Source organism: Jaculus jaculus, chromosome 2, assembly GCF_020740685.1.
Source record: "Jaculus jaculus isolate mJacJac1 chromosome 2, mJacJac1.mat.Y.cur, whole genome shotgun sequence".
Lineage (NCBI taxonomy): Eukaryota > Metazoa > Chordata > Mammalia > Rodentia > Dipodidae > Jaculus > Jaculus jaculus.
In genome coordinates, this window is record NC_059103.1 from 97788660 (window position 1) to 97806025 (window position 17366).

Here is a 17366-nt window from a genome sequence, read left to right on the forward strand (position 1 = left end):
GAATGAAATCAGAGAATCACTCCCATTCACAATTTCATCAAAAAAAAAGTAAAGTACCTTGGAATAAACCTAACTAAGAAAGTAAAGGATCTGTACAATGAAAACTATAAAACACTCAAGTGAGAAATTTCAGAGGACACTAGGAAATGGAAAAACATCCCTTGTTCCTGGATAGGAAGAATCAATATTGTGAAAATGGCAATCTTACTAAAAGCAATCTACACATTTAATGCAATCCCTATCAAAATTCCAATGGCATTCTTCATGGAAATAAAGAAAACAATCCAAAAATTCATTTGGAATCACCAAAAACCTCGAATATCTAAAATAATACTGACCAACAAAGTGAGGCTGGTGGTATCACCATACCTGATTTTAACCTATACTACAGAGCCATAGTAACAAAAACAGCATGGTACTGGCACAAAAGCAGACATGTAGATCAATGGAACAGAATAGAGGGCCCAGATGCAAGTCCAGAATAACCACCTTATATTCGATAAAAATACCAAAAATACTCATTGGAGAAAAGACAGTCTCTTCAGCAAATGGTGCCGGGAAAACTGGATATTTTTCTGTAGAAAGATAAAAATAGCTGCTTCTCTCTCTCAATCCACAAGAATTAAGTCCAAATGGATAAAAGACCTTAACATCAGACCTGAAACTCTGAAACTGATAGAGAAAAAAGAAGGGGAAACCCTTCAACATATTGGTCTTGGCAAAGACTTTCTGAATATAACCCCAATTGCTCAGGCAATAAAGCCAGAGATTAACTGCTGGGATCTCATGAAATTACAAAGCAAAGAGGCAACCTACTGAATGGGAAAAAATATTTCCCAGCTATATATCTGATAGAGGATTAATATCTAGGATATACAAAGAACTCAAAAATTAAATAATAAGAAATCAAACAAGCCAATTAAAAATGGGGTATGGAACTAAATAGAGAATTTTCAAAAGAAGAAATAGAAATGGAATATAAGCATCTAAAAAATGTTCTACATCCCTAGTCATCAGGGAAATGCAGATTTAAACTACATTGAGATTCCATCTCACTCCTATCAGATTGGCTACCATCATGAAAACAAATGACCATAAATCCGGTGAGGATGTGGAAAAAAAGGAACCCTCCTACACTGTTGGTGGGAATGCAATCTGGTCCAGCCATTGTGGAAATCAGTGTGGAGGTTCCTAAGACAGCTAAAAATTGATCTACCATATGACCAAGCTATAGCACTCCTAGGCATAAATCTAAGGACTCATCTCATTTCCTTAGAAGTACTTGCTCTACCGTGTTTATTGCTGCTCAATTCCCAATAGGTGGGAAATGGAAGCAGCCTAGATATCCCTCAACTGATGAATGGATAATGAAGATATGGCACATTTATACAATGGAGTTCTACTCAGCAGTAAAGAAAAATGAAGTTATGAAATTTGCAGAAAAATGGATGGATCTGGAAAGGATTATACTAAGGAGGTAACCCAGACCCAGAAAGCTCTCTCTCATATGTGGATCCTAGCTACAGATGACTGGGCTTCTGTGTGAGAAAGAAAAAAACTCAGTAGCAGAGCCCAGTAAGCTAAAAAAGAGATAGAAAGGGAAGAGAAAGGAAGGAAGAGGGGTACTTAATAGGATGGTATTGTATATATATAAGTAGAAGAATAGATTATTGGGGGTGAAAAGGCCCAAAATGAAGTCTGGGGAAGACATTGAGTAAAGGAAAGGTGGAGGGACAGCTAATCAAAATCTAAGAGGATATAAAAAAAATATATGTAATCCTACTTTTTTGGACAATGGAACAGTCAGGATCCATAGGTTGTTGCTAGAAAATTTTCAGTGCCAGGGATCGGATATCTTCCATTGAGTTTTTGGCAAGGGAGGTCCCTAATGCCCCCAAAACATTATAGGGCATTGCTGAGGCCCTTGGTTTCCCACCAGGAGTAGATGGTAAGACTGTATTGCTGAAAGATCCATATACTTGGGCTGGAAGACCACTGAGAAATCTTGCTGGATCTGAGCTGATTACCTCCTCCATGTAGACCAGCTGACAGAAAGCTGGAAGAAGCCATTCTGCATGCAGTTCGATGGGAGAAAGAGAAATCATCAGTGAAGATACTCATCAGTGGACACTACAAGCCTTATATTTGGCCAGCCAGGCCAAATGAGCCAACAGGTGCAATAGTGGCACATCTGTTATGGGGGAAACCAACTGCCCTCTAATTGTATTAGAGGCCCGCTCCATGGGAAGGGGATATATCTCTAATACTGAAAACTTAAAACAGGGGTAGTCATGAGCCCTAGGGATGTAATTTCTGCTGTTGTCTGGCCAAATGTATATACTATACTTATCAAACTGCCCAGTAAGCACTTCTGTTAATGTTCACACCCTTGTATTAATGCCACTCTCACTTTTGGTTGAGAATCTTGTCTTTTCAGGTGGCAGTGACCTTGGGACTACTCAGAAGGTATCATGGTGATGGAAAGAAATGACCACAGTGCTCAATATTGCAATATCTCTATCACACCTTCCAAGGCTTAGGGTCTAATGCAGAAGAGGTGGCAGAAAGAACATAAGAGCTAAAGGCAGGTCAGGACTCCATACAACATTTTCCCTCTAGACACAAAATGGCCTGGATATCCATGGCCTCAGAGTGACTGACACTACCTGCACAAGACCATCATAAGAGGAGGAAAAGATCATGACATCAAAATTAAAAGAGAGACTGATTGAGATGGAGAAGGGGTATGATGGACAGTGGAGTTTCAAAGGGGTAAGTGGGGGGAGGGAGGGTATTACCATGGGGTAATTTTTATAATCATGGAAGTTGTTAATAAAAAAAAAAATAAGAACTTACAGCCAGGCGTGGTTGCACACACCTTTAATCCCAGCACTCAGGAGGCAGAGGTAGGAGGATCACCATGAATGCATGGCCACCCTGAAAATACAGTGAATTTCAGGTCAGCCTGAGCTAGAGTGAGACCTTGCCTTGAAAAACCAAAACCAAAACAACAACAACAACAACACACACACAAAAAAAAAAAACCCCAAAAATAAGAACATACATAGTATGACACAGAGATCTTTACTCAATTTTTACTTTCCCTTCTAGATGATCTTCCTTGGTAGGCAAAGCAATTTGGCTTTGTATTTTCAGAAAAATTTGTCGTCTTGAAAATAATGAATCCTATCGTCATATACATGCTTGAATTATATCATCAATGTATTTGCCATTTAGTTAGAGTTTATGTCCAAGTTCCATACTTCCATAGTGTGAACATTAATGCAAGTATTTTATTATTTTGTTCACATGAAATGTTTGCATCAACAATCTCATTTGATAATTTATTGAAAATACACTTAAAAGGGATTTCTACATGACATACAAATTTAAATTGCCCAGTTTAAAAACATCATAATTTTCAAGTTTAAAAAATTATAGAAAAGGTGCATTGTTAAAAATATATTTTAAAAAAATGCCCCTTCAATGAGTTTAGTTTTGATCACCAGTATGAATAGTTACATGATTATAAAATGAAGGCTGGGAGGACACTGTTTGAGGTGAATGTCATGTTGATAAGATCAGAAAAGCTTGTGACCTAAGAAGCAAGGCATCTCTCTACTGAAGGAAGCTTGATGGGCGTATTCCTTTGGCAGGTGAGAGTCTCTCCACGAAAGCCAGTAGTCCTTCACCACACAGTGCAAGAACATTTGTGAGGCTTTGCAAGCAGCATTTCTCCTAAGCTTTTTCCACTGCTTTCCTTCCTGAACACAACAGGTTGAAGATGGCAAATGCTATTTTCTAGTTATGCCAGCCCCCCCACCCCCTGAATGCCACTGGACTTTCATCACAACGCCATCAGCAAAAGCATGAGATGTGAATTACTAAACAGGCACTCCCACAATCATGTTGTTTTTGGGTGAGCAGCTCTCTGGCTCCATGGATATCACTTGAACAGAGTAGCCTCGCTCTTCTGCAGCTCGAGCTCGGTCTAGGTCCACCAGGCACATGCACTGCTTCCCTGAAACACAGTCACATGGCACCACAGGTTCAGTTCACATGCAGGAGTCTTTACAGTTAAAAAGATTCACAATTTTATAAACATCCTGTTTACCTTTAAGTCCTGTTTACTTTCTTTTAATTTAGTTCTTTCAAAAAATACATTTTATTTTTATGTATTGGGGGGGCAGATAGAGAGAATGGGTGGACTATGGCCTCCAGCTGCTGTAAATGAACTCCACACCCATGTGCCACCTTGTGCATCTAGCTTACATTGGTCCTGGAGAATCGAATATGGGACCTTTGACTTTGCAGGCAAGTACCTTAAGTGCTAACCCATCTCTCCAGCCTTCTTTCAGTTTAATTCTTGATCAGTGTGGAGAGAAGATAGTTACAAATATAAGACTCTTGCAGATTTACTTCTGCTAATAATTTAAAGACACTAACTTACAAGTGTATGTATAAATGAACCTCAACTTGCAACTATAGACTTCAGTTCTTGCTTGAATTTAGATCAATTTGAAGATCACTGTTCTTCAGTCCTTTAGAACTGTATTACCTATGACATTGTAAAGAAATCTGTCTTTGAGAATATCTAACATGCTAACAAAGGACCATCTGAGTATCATACTACAGTTCCCAACCTGTAGTTTTACAGGACTGTGAAGAAATAAGAAATGGAATGGATTGAGAAAAGTGTCAAGTGTTTGTTAGCTATTTTAGGTAGATATGTAATGCTAGTACTTCTGATGCCCCTACCTTCTTACACAGCAGTATTCTATTTCCTTTGTTATCTTTGAGAAACCAATGCAGAAACCTAACTGGCAAGCCAGAGTTACTCTGGTTTCCTTTGATAAATAAATACAAATATCAAATCTCAAATGTAGATTAGGAAAAGTTATTTGGGACTTATGTTAAAGATATCACATTAATAATTTTGATTGTTCTAAATTCAATGTGTAAGCTTCTTCATTCTTGGAAAAGGTTATGGGTTATGTATGATCTCATTCCTTCTATATTTTTCAATAATTAGAATAGTGTCTACATATTATTTTTAAATATAGTAATTTGCTTGGAAACTATTAAGTTAAACGGCTTCAGAAGTGACGATAGATGATGAAAACAGAAAATTTCCTGTGTAAAAGACAGGCTCCTCAGAGACCAAGACAAAAACAATAGAAGGTGAAATTAGTAGGTAAGAAGTGACAAGAGACTCAGATTTAGAAGGCTGATGTTAGACACTTTCTTAAAAGGGCTCATGCCATAAAGAATGAACTGTTTTAGAAACCATGGTATAAAAAGAAAGGTCTAGAATTTCATTTGTGTAAAATCATACCTCCTCATCAACAGCTATAAGGCTGACATTCTTTTTCTCCTTAGAACATTTGTAAATGTTTCCCCCATCTACTTTTCAGTTTAAAATGAAACATTCCTTGTCAGAATGGGATTCTCTGCATTCCTTCAGTACCCACCCTGGATTTACATAGCAGCTAAAGTATCCTTGGCTTTTATCCCAGTCCAGTTAATTTCTCCTTTTTTCATTATATAGCAGATTCTCCAATTTTCCATGGCTGATTGTCATTGGAAGTGAAAACCAGTTGTTAGCAGTCCACCTTGTGGGGACCTGGTAAAGTTTCTAAAAGTGTTCACAGAAAGTAAACGATCTGTGCAAAGCAGAGGTGCAGACATGCGACACAGTCTATGGCTTCATATGAACTCCTTAGCAATCTTGCCAATGCTCTTTCCTTTCAACTCTAGTAATCTCCCTCCTGGCCTCTCTTTGATGCTTAAAGCTCAGATCTACCATGAACACATGCTCCACAATACTACTCATGAATTCACTGAGCTACTATGGTTTGAATAAGTTTCCCCCAGAAGCCTGTTTTTGAAGCTTACTCTACAGTGTAGTGAGAGTAAATAAACAAGTCAATTCTGTTATTATAGGTTGGGTTTATTATTTCAAGTTTTAATTTCTTATAAACGGGCAACATTTGGCCCAATCTCAAGCAAGATTTCCCTCCTATCTCTGTTTACCTTTTGTGATACCTTTTAGAATGTTGTGATTCAGCAAGAAGACCCCATCATATTAGCCCTTCATCATAAACTAGAGAACAGTGAGCCAAATTAATTTTATGTTCATTATAAAAATAACTTCTAGAAAGCCGACTGCCTTGTGTGCTATGAGTCAATCTCTATCACACCAGGAAACATTACAGAAGTGGCAATAATGTGTATTGCTCTTAAGGCTAGCCAGAAAGACTTTTCCATGGAGATGGTGGTAGACACTAAGGAGACTCATAACTAATCAGGGAAGAAAACAGCCACCAAGAACTCAACACAAAAGGAGACTTCTAACCCACCAAGGCTCAAAGAAAACTGCACTGAGGTTGGCCCTATATGAAGAGGGGTAGAGGAGAAGGGGCTAAAGAGGAAAACCTGATGAGAATACGGTCAATTTGTAGTATGTCCATATATTAAGGTTCCAAATAAAATTGTCTTAAAAAATATATAAAACAAAAACAACAACAAAAACCCCAATTCAGTGTGTGTTACTGTGATATGTAAGTACAAAAAAGACTAAGATATGGGTCAGATGAAATTCTACTTGTATGCTTCACTGACTCAGAATCTTGGGGAGAGAAGCCAGAAGGAAGGACAGGGAGATATGGAAAGAAAATGAGAGGCTTTAGGCAGGGAACAGCAAATTCCTTCTACATGTTTATGCCTCACAGTGTGAGAAAGAGAAAGGAAATCCCTTGTTCTCAGACCTTGTTTGCCTCTCTAAGTTTGAGTATCTTGCTATGTTGAGTTTGATTTCAGAATCTACAAATAATTATTTCTCATACAATACAGTTCCTCCATATAAACTAAACAGCTCATCTATTGCTCAGTCCAAGAAACAATTATTTCCAGGATGCCACAGAAGAGAATGGGTGTGTTTAATATGGGCCTTCTCTAAGCAATTTTCAAGCTGAGTTTCATTCCACCCATCTGTCTTGATATGAAAGGCCCTGGTAAACAAAATATAGAAGTGAACAAGAGTTACATGCCTGCAATTAAATAATTTGGGTTTATAGTTTGGCTGTATCGCCTATCTGATGAAAAACCACAGGTAAACTTTTGTCTCTCATCATTAAAATGTAAATAACAGTACCTATCCTGAGAGTATTTTTGTAAGAATTTACTGAGATCACCAAGGTAATAAATGAGGGTATCTGACTTAGTGTCTAACTGTGCAAAAGAATAGTCATTATAATTAAAAAAATATTTTTCTATATTTTATTTGCATGGCAAGATGGGGGGGGGGTGGAATGAATGCACATGGGTGTGCCAGGGCCTAGTGCTGCTGCAAATAAACTCCAGACATATGTGCCACTTTGTGTATCTGGCTTTGTGTGGATACATGGGCATTGAACCCAGGCTATTAGGCTTTGCAAGCAAGTGCCTTTAACCACTAAGCAATCTCCATCCCTTACTATTGTTATTTTAAATGTGATTTGTTTTTTTCCAAATTTTTTTTTTTTTTCGAGGTAGGGTCTCACTCTAGGCTAGGCTGACCTGGAATTCACTATGCAGTCTCAGGGTGACCTTGAACACACAGCCATCTGCCTACCTTTGCCTTCCAAGTGCTGGGATTAAAGGCGTGCATCACCATGCCTGGCTTAAAGTAAAATTTTTGATAAATCAATTACTTAATAAACTTGAAATGCTTCAATACTGCAAATGTTGACTAAGCTGATCCATGATGAATAATACATAAATTTACTTTGTTTTCTTCTGACAAAATAAATGTTGTAGTTTCTAGTTTGTGTGGGTGTTGTGTGTGGATGCATGCGCTTGCATGCATGTGTGTGGACAGGAACTCATGCATATATGCACATGTACATGTGGATGCCAGAGGACAGTCTCAGATGCTGTTTCTTTTTTCACCATCAACTACTTTAAGACAAGTTCTCTGACTGTTCAGGAACTCACCAGTTGGGTTAGAGTGGTTGGCCAGGGAGCCCCAGATCCAACTATCTACACCTCCCCATTACTGGGATTTTACAGGTGCATGCTGCTACTTCTGCATTTTGTTGGTGCTGAGAATTGAACAAGGGTCCTTATGCTTGCAAAGTAAGCACTTTACCAACTGATCTATCCCCCCAGCCCCACATATTTCTAAAAAAAAATTTTTATTTATTTATTAGGGAGAGAGAGGGGAAAACAAAGAGAGAAAGTATGGGTGTGCCAGGGCCTCCAGCCACTGCAAAGAAACTCCAGATGTGTGCACCACCTTGTACATCTATCTGGCTTTTGTGGGTACCAGGGAATGGAACCCAGGTCGTTAGGCTCTGCAGGCAAGTGCCTTAACCACTGAACAGTCTCTCCAGCTCCCCTTTTTTTAATGCATCAATTTGGCATACAGAGTTGACTTATCCATCTGTACTATTTTTCTCTTGTGATTTTGGATAGATCTTGTAATTTGTTATAATAAAGATTCAACATGAAATTCTGTCCAGTATACAAAATATACTGAAAATGTACTTGAAGGAATTACTGTTAACCAAAAATGTTACAGTTACAAAGTCTTTTTCAATTTAAGTTTCTTGGGGGAGAAAAACTTTCATTTCTTATTGATAAATGGACAAGTTTTTTTTTCAAACCATGTTGATCTATTTATTCCTAGGCATATTATGCATAATCTACACAACAGCTACAGTATGAAACACATACCTATGAGTCTTCGCTGGGGTGGAAGCTGCGCAGCTGTCTGATCTGCAAATCTGCACAGAATCATGTGTTCCTAAGAAAAAGTAACAGAATGTGAGTTTAAAACAAATAAAAACCCAGAAAAACTGGCATTTTATTTTCTGTAGCTTGATAATGCTGAACTTAACAAAAGTACTGCCTTAAGTAGTACTTTGATACAATGGTACTCATTAGCTTCAAGTATACTGTTCTTCAAAGACAGTCCTTAAAAAAACATGCTCAGAAAAACCACAGGGCCATTTGCCCGATTGCTTCAGCAAGATGGTTTCATTTTGGTATCTGTACTGTGTTAAATGAGAAGAACTACAATTCTCTTCTATTTTCCCTTTGCATAGCTTATGTGAATCACTTCCATGACATTAACATGACATGTGATGTGGTGTCTCTACTACCTGATGAAAGCGAAGTCATGCAGATTACCAACTGGCTTCTGCCAGACAGTTTTTTTTTACTGTTCCCCTCACTCAGTCCCTTTAGGGGGAAACAGACTGGCAGTCCCTGTTTCCATAAAGAAGACCTGAGGGAAAGGGAGGGGGATTGGAACACCTGTATAACAATTTTGTGAGACTGCAATAATGAAGAAAAAGAAGGCTTCAAAGGCCAGCGTGGAGGGTTCTATACAGAACTCTTCAATCTGCAAGGAGCCAAAGGTGAGAATGCTTCTATGACACCTGGTCATTCAGAACAGCTACAATTCCCAGGCAAGCAAATGATCTACCTGATAGCTCAGTAAACAGAACTCAGATTCATCTGCTGTCCTCTGACTATTTGTACATTAAATTTGAAGGCTTTGGGCTTTTGTTGTTGCTATTTGTTTTGAGATAAGCCCATGCATCTTGAACTTGTGATCCCCTCCCTGCTGAATGTGAAACCTCTATCTTTTCAATCAGGTAAATGGAATGTGGCATTTCTCCTTAAATAGGGATATATTTGTCTCAACTTTTATGTACTAAAAACATTAATGCTCACTATGAAATTTAATGACAGTGAGTATGGTGGTGCACGCCTTTAATCCCAGCACTCGGGATGCAGAGGTAGGAGGATCACCATGATCACCAAATCAGCTTGGGCGTAAAAGTGAGACCCTACCTAAGAAAGAAAGGAAGAAAGGAAATGAGGAAGGGAAGAAGGGAGGAAGGTAAGGAAGGAGGGAAGAAAATAAATAAATTCAATGACAAAGGTTAGGAAACTAATACACTAATAAAGTGGTTTGAATTAGTAACTTTTATTAGGCTACCCTAACTGGCATCAACAAAGGGAGTGAAGAATTTAGAATATATGATCTAAAGAAAGAACAAGGAAAAGCATGCCCTTTGTCTTCCTAGTGCTACTAAACAGATCTCAATCTCTCTCTCTCTCTCTCTCTCTCTCTCTCTCTCTCTCTCTCTCTCTCACACACACACACACACACACACACGTACATAAAACACAGTATGTAAGCGAAGGTAATGTACTCCACTTCAGATGGAGTAAGTGCTCATATGCTGATATGTTTTGCCATATTTTTTTCAGAATGTTTTTTGTTCCTCATAATTAAAATTAGGGGCTGAAAGAACAAGGCCCATGCATGCACTTGGTACACACTGTCTGGCTGGTTTAACTGTGGAGGACTACTAAGTAGCTCTCAGAATATGTGGGCAGTAAGTAATGAAGCCCTAAGAAGTACTAAGAAAATGATTTTGCCACAGTATCCGATAAGTGACCACTTCTCCTAAAGTATTCACACATGACACTTTCAAAGGCCTCTTGGTACAGCAGCATTTGCAGGATTTGGAGTAAGAAGAGAAAACTACTAACAAAGTTGCTGAGGGTTTCTGCTCTGAGAGGGTCTGTCTGCATGTTCTCCCTATGCTGTAAAATTGCGCACTCTTTTCTGGCAGCAAGACTATGAGTCCATAGCTCCTCTCATGACTCTGGGTCTTGATGTTCCTCCCAAATCTTATGGCTCCCAAGGACATGGAAGCTTTCATTGTGCTCACAGAAGGCCTGCAGAGTTCTGGTTCTGGATGAAAGCAGAAACACTGAAGCCCTTACCTGACCACAGGGATCTATGCATGTTTGTACTTGGTAAAGGAAGGGGATGACAGAGAGACCTTTTGGTTATGTGGAGACAGAGCTGGAGGTGGGCACTTAAGAGACACAAAGAAGAGCCGGGTGTGGTGGCGCACGCCTTTAATCCCAGCACTCGGGAGGCAGAGGTAGGAGGATCGCCCTGAGTTCGAGGCCACCCTGAGACTACATAGTGAATTCCAGGTCAGCCTGAGCCAGAGTGAGACCCTACCTTGAAAAACCAAAAAAAAAAAAAAGAGACACAAAGAAGAGCTGAAAACTCATACAGCTGCCAGAGGCTTGTGCTGAGCACAAAGAACAAGAGCAGACAGAGTGAGAATCCCAAGTGAGCAACTGCCTCAAATGAGGTGCAAAGCTAGAGAATGACCTGGAAGTTGTCCTCTGACCTCTACCCATACACCATGGCATGTGTACCTACACACATACCAATAAGCCAGTTCTTTTAAAAGAGAGATAAGATCATCACGGTTTGAGGGACTATACTAGGCTAGTAATATTCCTAAAACAGTAGTAGAGGCTATTCTATAAAATATAGGGATTTTGTGGGTCTATGTAAAAAGTGGCTTAAATACTAAATTGAAAATCCAAATTAATTTATTAAGTATTAATATGATTATTTAATCATGTGTCTCAAATACTATTTCCCTCTTAAACATTACTAACCTTTAATGGAACATTTCCTGTGATTCCAGGCTATATGGGTAAGCATTTCTTTACAATGAACAGCCTTGACACATTCTCCCTCTGGAGTAAAGGAGAGGACTGAGCTGACCCCTTTCTAGGAACAGGGCTTCAGGGAGTCTGTGAGAATTTTGGTACTCTGGCTACTGCCACTGCTATGAGCAACAAACTGTCTCCTGCCTCTGACAGGACTCTCACAGCTCTGTCACCATCCATCATGCCTGGTAACACCTTAACTTGAAAGTAGGGTAAGGTCTCAGGCCCTACACAAATCTCATCAACTTCTACCTGGATTTGAATTTTAATTAACAAGCCATGTTAAGGCTGGAGATGGCTTGGTATTAAGGCACTTGCCTGTTAAGCCTAAGGACACAGGTTCAATTCCCCAGGACCCATATAAACCCACATGGACTCTTGTATGCATCTGGAGTTTGTTTGCTGTGGCTACAGGCCCTCATGCACTCAATTTCTCTCAGGCTAGAGGAAGACCCTACCTTGAAAAAAAAAAAAAAACAACCAAACAAAAAAGCCATATATATTCATGAGTAATTCAATATAGCTATAGATTATATATTCCAATATAAATTTGGTATGGAAAGGTATGAAGGATAAAAAGTTGTATTAAGAAGTCGGTAGAAATGGATGGTCAGGCATAGTGGTATACACCTTTAATTACAATACTTAGGAGGCAGAGGTAGGAAGATGGTTGTGAGTTTGAGGCCAGTCTGGGACTACAGAGTGAGTTCTAATTCTCTAGCCTAAGTTAGAGTGAGACCTTACTTTGAATCCCTCACTCAAAAACAAACAAACAAAAACAGTAGTAGTCAGGAGTGGTAATTCCAGCACTCAGTAGGGTGATGCAAGAGGATTCCCACAAGTTTTATGTCAGCTTGAACAACATAGTGAGTTCGGGAAGGATACAGTTGAGATTCTGCCTCAGAAAAACCAAAATCAAAATTATAGTAATAATACAAAAATAATAAAGAATGAAGAGAAAATATATTAGAGAAAGTATGTTAGGAAAAACATCTAAATCTTTTTAAAGGTTACCTTGTATGATAAGGTTTTCTTGAATTGTTCACTGAAATAAAAAGAGAATTAGAAATTAGCTATATTTAAATGTAAAGAGTATCAAGTAATCTAAATTATAAATAAAACTATGTCTTATGCATTTAAAATGGTTTAATGAAAAGATAAAGGCAGGTCATCAACAGGAAGGAAGGAGTTTCTTTTACAGATTGTATGTACTGTTAAAGAAGCATGACATTTTTTTTTCTCTTCTCATAGTATAACACCTGGAAGTATGTGTGTCTATGTGAGTTTTATTACTATTCAAGTGTAGCTAGACCAGCAGATAAAGGTATATTCATTACTGAAAAGATACTTTGTTTTTCACAGTTGTTCAGAAAGGGGCACACCATGCCACGTTGGTCCAGGTGGGGCAGTACCTGTCAATTAGGAGGCAGAGGGAATAGAGTAAGTATAGTCTACTATGGTTTCTGTGGTAAACAGATAGAAGATTGACTAGTCTGAATAATTTTAGCATGCTCTGGAATGTAGGGCTGCTCCTAATTACCTGGTACTAAACTCTAGGGTGTTCGAACAGAGTAGAAAGTACTCTGGAAATACAGGAGCTTGACAAAGAATGTGATTATGGATAAGGATTCTGTGTTTGGTTAGACTGTATATAACAGATATACACAAGTTATTGGTCCAATTGTCAAAACATCAGGCATGTTAAATACACCAAAACCCCAATGTTATCAAGCTATTAGTGGCAAATGTATATCCTATGAACAGCCTTTTATTTGTTTGTTTGTTTGTTTATTTATTTAGATGTAGGGTCTCACTTGAGCCCAGGCTGACCTGAAATTCACTATGTAGTCTCATGGTGGCCTTGAACTCATGGCCATCCTCCTAGCTCTGCCTCCCGAGAGCTGGGATTAAAGGTGTGTACTACTACACCTGGCTACTGAACAATCGTTTATTAATGTTATAATCCTTACTCTTAATTAAGTCATTCAAAACCATACTTGTATATTTTATGTTAACTTTATGAGTGTCACTGTTTTGTTTTCACCTATTTCAGAAACACTAAACTATTTATAAAATTTCAATTCTACTTTTGATTATCTGGTAGGTCATATACACAAACAAACAAACTTCCTAAATATATCAGTTCTATAAACAGGGAAGTAAAGTAACAATAAACCTACAGGCTTGTGACAAAGTTAACACTACAGTGAAACTTTGAAATCAGTTAAGTTAGAATATAAACTGAACAAGTCAAATACCTCTTTTGAAGGAAGGGTATATGCAGGGCTTTTTTAAAAAATTTTTGTTGTTGTTCATTTTTTATTTATTTATTTGAGAGCGACAGACACAGAGAGAAAGACAGAGGGAGAGAGAGAGAATGGGCGTGCCAGGGCTTCCAGCCTCTGCAAATGAACTCCAGACGCATGCGCCCCCTTGTGCATCTGGCTAACGTGGGACCTGGGGAACCGAGCCTCGAACCGGGGTCCTTGGGCTTCACAGGCAAGCGCTTAACCACTAAGCCATCTCTCCAGCCCCTTTTTTATATTTTTAAGGCAGAGTCTCACTTGATATGGAACTAACTTTGTAGCCCAGGCTAGCCTTGAACTGATTCTTCCTATATCAGCCTCCAGAGATCTGTAGTTATAGATGCAAGACACTATCTCTGGCTTTCAAATTAGCATAACACACACACATATGTATATATATGAGAAGGACTCTGCAGAAGTATTTAAGTCAGGGATCCTATTCCACAGTTATTTATTTATTTATTTATTTAAGAGAGAGAGAGAGAGAGGGATAGAATGGACATGCCAGGGTTTCTAGCTACTGCAAATGAACTCCAGCTGCATGTGACACCTTGTGCATCTATCTGGGTTTACGTGGGTACTGGGGAATTGAACTGGGTCCTTTGGTTTTGCAGGCAAGCAGCTTAACTGCTCAGCCATCTTTCTAGCCCCTCAAATTAACATTCTTAAAAAATCTTATATTGCTAGACTACCAACTATTTCAATGAGTTGTAAACATATACATTTGATCAATATAGATTAAAAGAAAATGAGATTTTAGCTTGAATAAGCTTTATATTTTATGTATACCTACACATACTGTGGTGGTTTGATTCAAGTGTCCCCCATAAACTTAGGTGTTCTGAATGCTAGGTTCCCAGCTGATGGAGATTTGAGAATTAAAGCCTCTTGGAGTCATTGTATAGTTGGGGGTGAGCTTATGGGTGTTATAGCCAGCTTCCCCTTGCACATGTTTGGTACACTCTCCTCTTGCTATTGTCCACCTTATGTTGGCCAGGGGGTGATGTCCACCCTCTGCTTGTGCCATCATTTTCCATGCCATTGTGGAGTAGCCCCTCAAGTGTGTAAGTCAAAATAAACCCTTTCCCCAAAAGCTGCTCTTGATGCGGTGATTTCTGCCAGCAATACAAACCTGACTGCAACAGTAAAGTTAGTACTGAGGAGAGGTGTCATTTGCTTCTAGACACCTGACTGTGTGACTCTGGCCTTTTGGAGCTGAGTTTTAAAAGGAATGTGGAAGGATTTGAAACCTTGGCCTAAGAGACACCTTGCAGTGCTGTTAAGTCCACTTTGTTGGACTATTCTGGTCAGAGTTGAAAGACCTGAATGCAGTAAGAACTATGGACTATGAGGTTTGGCTTGTGAGGGTGAGAAAGAGCTTTGCCTGGACTGGACCAGAAAGAAGCAGTTTGTGTATGAGGCTTGCTGTTATACCCATGTCCTGAGAACTTGTCCAGGGTTGCTTTGTGTAGAAACAGACTGGTGTGAGCAAAGGGGTATGGCACAGAAAAAATGAAATCTTTGGGCTGAAACTCCTGTATATTCAGCATCAATTACAAAGATATTACAACCATTGAGATTGGGCCTGCTGACCTGCATTGGAATAGCAGAAACAATGCAGTCTTTTTAAGGGGCCTGAATGCTAAAAGAGTGTCCTGTTCTTCAAAGTCTGCTTTACTCCCCACTACATTAACAAATTGGCACTTCACCTGGTATTATGGACTATAAGAAATGCAGGAAAGAGAGGGTCAGTGAATTTCTACATGGTCTTGTGTTTTGAAAACAGTTATGGGCAGTGTGAAGCAGGTTTGCTGGATACCTGCATGGAGACTCATGATGAACTGTGGATTGCAGTGGAGACCCAATGGAGACACCAGGACCATGAGACAGCTGCTGAGGAAAGCTGATGGTCCCAGATGAAGTTTCCCAGTACTGTGAGTAGCCTAGCTGGAGGGGCAGAATTGGAACTCCAGAGATTTGTTGCTGGTTAGAATTATCAAACTTGGAGACTTGTCACTGACTAGAGGTGTTGGACTTGGACTAATAGAGTTTGATGTTTGCCCCATTTAAATCTTGTATTGGTATAATATTTCTTTGCTATGCCCAATGCTATCTTTTACAGTGTGTTTATTCTGTACCATTATGGGTTTTTGGGGCGATATTTTTCGCATTGTGGTTCAATTAAAAGATCTTGGACTATGGGAATGTTTGAACATCATTAGGATTGATAAAAATTATGGGGACTTTTAAATTTGGAAAAATGCATTGCATTTTATATCCTGGACGGTTATTAGTTTATGGGGACCAGGGGTGGAATGTGGTGGTTTGATTGAGGTGTCCCTCATAAACTTAGGCGTTCTGAATGCTAGGTTCCCAGTTGATGGAGATTTGGGAATGAATGCCTCTTGAAGTCAGTGCATTGTTGAGGGCAGGCTTATTGATATTATAGCCAGCTCCCCCTTGTCGGTGTTTGGCACACTCTCCTGTTGCTACTGTCCATCTTATGTTGGCCAGCGGGTGATGTCGACCCTCTGCTCATGCAATCATTTTCCCTGTTATCATGGAGTGTCCCTTGGAGTCTATAAGCCAAAATAAACCCTTTTTGGGCCCCGGCTGAAACTAAGGAAAATTGGCGAAACAAGCAAGGGTGCTGTTTTCCTGATGAACTGGATAACAATACAAGGGGGAAGGAGACCAATACAGAGAAAAAGCAACTCCTACCAACTCAGACAGCCACAGCCCAACACCTCATCACTGAAGCAGACCAAAAATGAACCCAACATGGCTCAGGGAAATTTTGCGGAAGAGGGGGCGGAAAGAATGTCAGAGCCACATGTTGGGTCATGATATACAGAGACATTTATCATACCAATAACTGTGGGCTAACCCCACAATGCACGACCCATATACCTCAACAAGGGGGGCTAATAGGGAGTGGATAGGCCATGGATGAGCCTAATAATGGTACCAAACTGCCTGTATTTGCTGAATACAAAACTAATAAAAAAAAAAAAACTGAAAAAAAAAAAACAAAACCCTTTTGTTTCCCAAAAGCTTCTCTTTGTAGGGTAATTTCTGCCAGTAATGTGAACCTTACTGGAATTGTGGCAAGAATAAAACAATGAAAGACAAAGATAGCTGCTTTTTTTTTTTTTTTTGGATTTTATACTAATATAGATAACTTTAAGTAATTCTTTTCAAAATAGATTTTTATTTATTTGCATTGGGGGGGAGGAAGATAAGAGAAATAGACAAAGAAAGAAGAAAGAAAAAAAAGACAAAGAAGTAAGGGAATGACAGAGCCTCCTGCCACTGCAAATGAACTCTAGATGCACAGGTGACTTTGTCCATCTGGCTTTATGTGGGTACTGAGGCACTGAACCTGGGCTGGCAAACTTTGTGTCAGTATCGTTAATCACTGAGGCATCTCCCCAGCCCCAACTTTATGTAAATTGTAATGAAAATTTTCTAAGGTTTCTACAAATGATGATACAATTTATTTTGTAATCCAAAAGGCAATTT

The 17366-nt window shown here is 39.1% G+C and overlaps 1 protein-coding gene across 2 annotated transcripts in view; it reads right to left on the bottom strand.

Annotated features, from left to right (window-relative positions):
- Window positions 1-3330: 3330 nt before the first annotated feature.
- Window positions 3331-17366, bottom strand: part of Gstcd (glutathione S-transferase C-terminal domain containing) — a 139152-nt gene continuing 125116 nt past the window's right edge. For both annotated transcript variants that reach the window (XM_045143647.1, XM_004662995.2), the window contains exons 10-12: window positions 12553-12583; window positions 8716-8785; window positions 3331-4021 (exon numbers count right to left, since the gene is read on the bottom strand). In XM_045143647.1, the coding sequence (XP_044999582.1) occupies window positions 3885-4021; window positions 8716-8785; window positions 12553-12583 (238 nt within the window). In that variant the 3' untranslated portion in view covers window positions 3331-3884. The remainder of the gene's footprint in view (window positions 4022-8715; window positions 8786-12552; window positions 12584-17366) is intronic.